This window comes from Alosa pseudoharengus, unplaced genomic scaffold (genome assembly GCF_046254945.1).
Source record: "Alosa pseudoharengus isolate Yale_2024_CS ecotype anadromous, Long Island Sound unplaced genomic scaffold, YU_APseudo_1.1 YU_APseudo_1.1_scf_12, whole genome shotgun sequence".
Classification (NCBI taxonomy): domain Eukaryota; kingdom Metazoa; phylum Chordata; class Actinopteri; order Clupeiformes; family Clupeidae; genus Alosa; species Alosa pseudoharengus.
In genome coordinates this window covers 14,048,872-14,056,097 of record NW_027468587.1, presented here as the reverse complement: position 1 = coordinate 14,056,097, position 7,226 = coordinate 14,048,872, and the positions used below count along the sequence as shown (strand labels likewise).

The 7,226-nt window shown below is 44.0% G+C and overlaps 1 protein-coding gene across 1 annotated transcript in view; it reads right to left on the bottom strand.

The window, feature by feature from the left end:
• Positions 1–7,226, bottom strand: part of LOC143118353 (neuroendocrine convertase 1-like) — a 189,046-nt gene that overhangs the window by 17,561 nt on the left and 164,259 nt on the right. The window contains exons 14-16 of the mRNA XM_076279419.1: positions 3,349–3,459; positions 1,874–1,967; positions 717–902 (exon numbers count right to left, since the gene is read on the bottom strand). Of these exons, the coding sequence (XP_076135534.1) occupies positions 717–902; positions 1,874–1,967; positions 3,349–3,459 (391 nt within the window). The remainder of the gene's footprint in view (positions 1–716; positions 903–1,873; positions 1,968–3,348; positions 3,460–7,226) is intronic.

Sequence of the window (7,226 nt, the reverse complement as noted above, 5' to 3'; positions counted from 1 at the left end):
TGTCAGCTAGTCTCACACTGGGTGGTGAGTGGCAGCCATCCAGTGGGCATAAAGGTAATTGAATCAAAGCTATTTGATCCAAGTTCAAACTCAAACATGTGTGATCTGGATGCAATGATGAAACGGGTGAAAATACAAGCTCAGGAAAGGAAAAAAACAACTGTGTGTGTTTTTATCTGTGTATGTGTGTTTGTATGTTTGTGTGTGTGTTTATCTGTGTATGTGTGTTTGTATGTTTGTGTGTGTGTTTGGGTTTTTGTTCACTTTCAAGTCCTCTATACCCCAGTTACAGCGAGTGGGGAAGAGAATAAAAGACAAAGAGTGAGAAAGACCACAGGTAGACCACACACACATACACACACACACAGACACACACACACACACACACACACACACACACACACACACATACACACACACACACATACACACACACACACACATACACACAGACACAGCCACACACACAGACACAGCCACACACACACACACACACACACACACACACACACATACACACACACACAAACACATACAGCTCACACAAACACAAACACACACACACACACACACACACACATACACACAGACACACACACACACATACACACACACACACATACACACAGACACACACACACACATACACACACACACATACACACTATATTTCATTAATTAGAAACAGACAGAAGGTAGAAGAAATGCCATCAGACCCTTAGTGTCCAGTCTCCACGGGCCGGTTCTCCCCAGAACTGCACGCTCATCATGGTCCAGTTCACCAGGCCGGCCTCCGAGGCGTCGCTAGGGCGACTGCCCAGCAGGAGGGAGTGTGTGCTGGACGGAGAGGTAATCACCACGGAGAGGTCGCCACGGCAAACGCTACTCACACTCACCATTACCTACAGTAGAGGAGGCGGATTCCAGCGCCAAACCACACAATGGGAAAACAGAATAGAACTAGAATATTCTATAATAGAATAGAATCTCAGGGTATTTTACAGCGCCATGTCTAGGAAATACATGAGCAACATATGCTCATACATTTAGTTTGGGGGGGGGGGTGCCTTTTATTGGAAGAGGACAGTGAAGAGTGACAGGAGGCAAGTGGGAAAGAGACAGGGCGAAAAGTCTTTAATTTGAGCTACTTGAGTTAGAGCCATTTTGTGCACACATTTCAGAGTGCTTGAGTTTGAAGTGTGATGATGTTATTAGCTAGACAGGACAAAAATCAATTGTGAGTTATTATGTTAACTTTCTGTGCCTTTTTTCAACATAGTCAACTGACATTAATGGACGTTATTTGTTAGAGGCCCAGGCTCTCATTCAAAATGTCCTCTTTGTTGTGGACACAGAGTAGGTGCAGAATTATCGTATCCATAGGTACATATCGCCCAACTGAAAACAACTATGGTTAAATTCAACAAATTGTCCATTTCATGTCTTCATTAAATGTTGTCTGTGATTGGGAGTGCGTTTGGTCTGGGTTTCTCACACCTGTATGGTCACATCTGATGTTTGTGACTGTCTGCTGGCTCTAAATGGGAAGGCATCTCATGTGGGGGTGACTTTTTTGCACACTCTGCATGTACACTTTATGTGTGGACTTTAATGACTGCACAGATGGCAATGGCGTCATCCACGGGAGGATTCATGTGAAACTTGTGTGAGCATGTGTGTGTGTGTGTGTGTGTGTGTGTGTGTGTGTGTGTGTGTGTGTGTTTAAAATGGACTGCAGAATATGTGCATGTGTGCATACAGCCTTTGTGAGATGGGAGAGATGCACCTGTCTGCATGTGTGTGTGTGAGTGTGTGTGTGTGTGTGTGTGTGTGTGTGCACGTGGAGGAAGTATACATGTGTTTGTATGTGTACCTGGACATGCTCCAGAGTGTTGATCTGATTGGTTGCTCCGCTGCAGGCTTCTGATTGGATGACCACACTCACCTCTCCCCCTGAAGGCAGCAGCCTGAGTGAGGAAACAATTCACACTGACTCCAACCAATCAGATGCTCCAGTCAGCCAAGCTTACAACTACTAATTAACTTCAACCAATCAGGAAAAGGAACACGCTCTCCAGCTCCTCTACCATCTCAAGCCAATCAGGAGTCACAATCTATCCCTATCCATTCAGGAGGAACTCAGTAACTCTTCTGTTAGTTACTCTCTATTGGCTTCCTATTCAAATCCCTCACTCTGTCTTGTAGGACACTTACTGGATCTGCACCTTGCTATCTTAATTCCATGATCCAGCTCTATTTTGCCTCTGGCCCACTGTGGTCCTCTGATGAGCTTCTGCTATGTCGGCCTTCCATTAAAGGGGAACTATGAAGTTTTTTAGCTTAATTTACCTTAACATAACAGCTTCGGAATCATTGGAATGGTTATATGACTTTTTCCGGGATGAATGGTGGCCGTCTCGCTTCCCCTAGCGTCTGTGAAATTGCTTTACGGCACTACACACATACACGCCAGGCACCGGCTAGAACAAGGTAGTGGTGGAGTTTCTCAGACATTCATCATGGCAGAGCCAGCGAAAAAGGAGCAGGGAAAGAGGAAACAGCAGACTGACAGAGCGAGGAGTGTCGTAAAATGTATACTCTGAAGCTGTAGCGGGAGCTCTGTAGAGAAAACTGTGAGCAAAAACCAAGAAAACAGCGAAGACATTGCCAAAACTGCATAGGGACCCTTTAACACTAAAAAAGTCACAGTCAAGACTCTTTTCTTCTGTGATCCTTTGGTGGAATGATTGACCTACTTAGGATCTTCACAAAGTGTTTACAGACTAATTTATCTACTTTATATCTAACTAATTCTTACAGAATTGTGAGGTGCGTTCAAATTTGGCAAACAGTTCGTGGCGAACATGATTTCTCTGAATAGTTAAATTCGAAGGATTTGGTGTAAACATTCCAATGTAACAGTAACATTTTACCCAGCTCACATCCAGCTCCACTATATGTTTGCGGAGACTTACCTCTTCAGACTGTTTGCTACTGTTTGCAAACGTTCACCAAATTTCAAGACAAACAACAGAAACCTGTTTGCAAACGTTCACCTATGTTTGAGAATTTGAATGTACCTGTGGCTTGTATATGTTTACATTTACATTTAGTCTATTACTAATATGTTTTTTTTATCATATAAGCTTCATGAATTTACTTTAAACTGTTAATTGCAATATTAATGTAATGTTCATTGATGTTGCGTAACTTTGGACAGTACCACAAACATAATCACAGGCATACGTCTTCACAGCAATCAGCATTATGCAAAAACTTGCTTTACACACTACAGGCCATCAACATTGCAATATTGGTAACTTAGTTCTGGGTTCTAGCTGACCGTACCTGACGGGGTCAAGGGTCATATCATAGGAGCACTGCCTCTGAGGTAGGGCAGACTGGAGCAGAAGAGCCTGCTGGACCATCAGAGCGGCATCGAGGAGTCCAAAGCCATACCTGAGAAGGAGTGAGAGAGTGAGGGAGAGAGAGAGATGAGAGAGGAGAGAGAGAATGGGAAGAGAGAGAGAGAGGGGGATGGGTGTGAGAGTGATAGAAAGAGGAGGAGAAGGAAGAAAAAGAGAGAGAGAGAGATTGAACAATCGTGTGCTTAAAATGTAGCAAAATATGAAAGGATACCATATGCCTGCATACAAACACCCACAACTACAGTACTGTGCAAAATTGTTAGGCACTCAATTGTTGTTTAAGCAATGTTATGATGACCATATATGTTTATTTCTCATTGCCTTTATTAGAATTCAACCAGAAGATAGAGGGAATATAAAAAACAAAAGAAATGTGCATTTCTGGTTCAGGTTCTAGTCTTTTGCATCCATTCGATTGTTGCAGTGTTATAATGACCAATCTCTCAAGGGGGAAGCTGAAGCTGGTTGGTACTGGTTCTGGCTCTGACACATTGGTATCAGAGGTGTGAAGGAGATGACGACACTTTGACAGATCGAAGATCTCATTGAAAAGCTACAGCTGGAAGAGTTCATTGCTCACCTAAAGTGGAAAATGTGTGACCAAAGATTTCTATTCAAAGAACCTTGATGAGGCAAGCTGACAATGTATTACCACCTGGGAATACAATGAAGAGGGTCACTGGAGATGTACAGTGCTTTTGAGGTGGCTCCTCCACTTTGCGTCCTGCCAAAATGCTTTAGGGTGAGTCACGGTCAAGTCAGTAAGCTGATCTCCAGACGCCCATTGTAGCTGTATCTACCAGCAGCTTCTGGCAGGACAGGCATGCCCATCAGTGGCCTAGGTGGGGAACGACAGCTCCATCAAGAGCTTCCCCCTTGGGTAATTGGTCATTATAACACTGCTAAAACAACAAATCTAATGGTAACTTGAGACTGAAATTGAACTGGTATCAGAACAAAAATGGCCTACAAATGGCCTACAGTGTACATATTTTCTGTGTTTATCTGGTCATATTCTAATTAAGAAATGAAAAATAAACAATATGGTCCTTATAGCATTGTTGAAACAAAACATGTAAGGTACCTGAGACTTTTGCACAGTACTGTAAAAGAGAGAGTGACAGAAGGAGAGAATGAAGGAGAGAGAGAGAGAGAGAGAGAGAGAGAGAGAGAGAGAGAGAGAGAGAGAGAGAGAGAGGTGGGGGTGGGAGGTAGGATTTTGAACAGATTGAGTCTAAGCACCAAGACTTTGGTACATCTGCTGGGACTTGTTGGTTTGTCAGCGGGCATATTCACATCTAGCTCCTATGCTTATGTGGGTGTTCTGTTAATCACCACCGTAACCAGGCTACTGACTACTGAAGTAGGTATAGGTATGTATGAGTATGTATGCATGTCTCTCTCTCTCTCTCTCCCTTTCTCTCTGTCTGTGTGTAAATGCCAACAGGGGGCGATTTAGTGGCCACGTTAATGGCTCTATATGAAGAGGCCACAAGTCAGGGATGGTGTTGTCCTCTGACACAATCACCTCCTATTATACCAGGCTGAAGAGAGGGTGGTAGTGGTGGTGGGGGTGTCGCCGGCTCCTGGTAATTGCTCGGAGAATTGATTTTAAGCAATGTGCCGTCTCATAGACTGTAATCAAGTCCCATTATTCACTCTTAAGCAAAGCGTCGCCTGGCGTGTGGCTCCCATGCTGTCTAAGAGGGCCTGCTTTCATAACAGCCCATCCCACCAGCTCTGCAGGCACCGCTGGGATGGAGCCCTAACGTCCTCCTCCACTACTCAGCCTGAGCGAGGCCAATACCAAACTCTTAGTGATCAACACTAATGAGTTACTTCATTTGGAATGGAAAGGGTGGTGTGTGTGTGTGTGTGTGGAAGGGGTGCTGGTGGAGTAGTGTAGTTGGATAGGTGGAGTGATTATTTTTACACATTTCAACACTTGCAGCGCACAAATCACGCTGCCAAAGTCCCACAAATGTGTTGGGCAGAGAACAATAATGTACGTGTATTGTAATCTTTTGTCTTTTCCACTCCTCTTTTCTCCTTTCTACCCTCTCCTCTTACTCTCTTTTCGTCTCCCGCCCACTCCTCTCTTTTCCTCTCCTCTTTTCTCCTCTCTCCTTTTTTCCTCTCCTCTTTTCTCCTCTCTCCTTTTTTCCTCTCCTCTTTTCTCTTTCCTACCCTCTCCTCTTTTTCTCTTTTCTCCTTTCGTCTCCCGCCCACTCCTCTCCTTTCTTCTCTACTCCTCTATCTCCTCTGCTCCCTGTCCACATCCATTTCAATACTAACGGCCAGCGCAAGGGCAGGGGACAATTTTACTGGAACGATGTTGTTTTTGGCTTGGCCATCATTTCCATCACACACACACACACACACACACACCACCCTCCCTCACCCCTACCCTCCCCCCAACTCCCCAACCTCCAACCTCCTCTCCCCCGACAGTGACATAGAGTTTTACAGTGCATTGTGGAGCGGCTCGTAATAAAACCGTGAGCGTTAGAGAGCAGACCTTGTCACCTCCATCCCGTTAGTGATTAAATATAGCACGGCGCTCACAGCCATCTCGCTAAGGCAGCTCGCTGGGCCATTAAAGCCACAGCTCCAGCAGATCGATACAGTTGGCCCCCTGCTCCACGGCAGTAAATCTGCATGACTATCTGATGGAGGGTGCGTGTGTGTGTGTGTGTGTGCGTGTGTGTGTGTGGAGGACACTGAATAAAATAAGATTGGTCTCTGCTTGCTTTGCAGATGATGAAAATAGTGTTTTATATGTCCCACCCTGATAGGGTACAGCACAGCAACAAAAACCTCCTATCTTCCTCACTGTCATACACTATGTGTGTGTGTGTGTGTGTGTGTGTGTGTGTGTGTGTGTGTGTGTGTGTGTGTGTAGCAGATGGCACACACACAAACACTTCTCCCCATGAACAGAGTGTGTAAAGTGTTTTTTGCTGCCGATCAATCAGCAAATTACAGAGAAATGGTGTGCCTTTGCGGAACGTGTGAGAAACAAATGATTGAAAAGCAAGTTAGGACTTTCACACAAGGACGAGAAGTAAACAAGACACTTCAAAAAATACAAAACAGAAGCAGCACCTCGTGTTAATGATACTTGAAATGCATTATTTAATACATGGACTATCTCCACTTTCAAATATTTCCACAAATTTGTGTAGAAAGTTTAGAGAAATTGATTGCATTCACATGTTGAAATATTTGTTATGATACACATACACAAACAGAATATCACAAAATAAAAGACTGGTGTGACAAAACAATCCAATACATCGCCATGGGAAATTAAAATTTGAGAAAGTAGAGTTCAGTGTAGTGTAGTGTAGAGTAGAGTAGAGTGTAGTGTAGAGTAGAGTGTAGTGTAGTGTAGTGTAGAGTAGAGTAGAGTAGAGTACAGTAGAGTAGAGTAGAGTAGAGTGTAGTGTAGAGTAGAGTAGAGTAGAGTGTAGTGTAGTGTAGAGTAGAGTAGAGTAGAGTGTAGTGTAGTGTAGAGTAGAGTAGAGCAGATCCGAATAGAGTAGAGTAGAGCAGAGCAGAGCAGAGCGTAGTGTAGTGTAGAGTAGAGTAGAGTGTAGTGTAGAGTAGAGTGTAGAGTAGAGTAGAGTGTAGTGTAGTGTAGTGTAGAGTAGAGTAGAGCAGAGCAGAGCGTAGTGTAGTGTAGTGTAGAGTGTAGTGTAGTGTAGAGTAGAGTGTAGTGTAGAGTAGAGTGTAGTGTAGAGTACAGTAGAGTGTAGTGTAGTATAGAGTAGAGTAGAGTGTAGTGTAGTGTAGTGT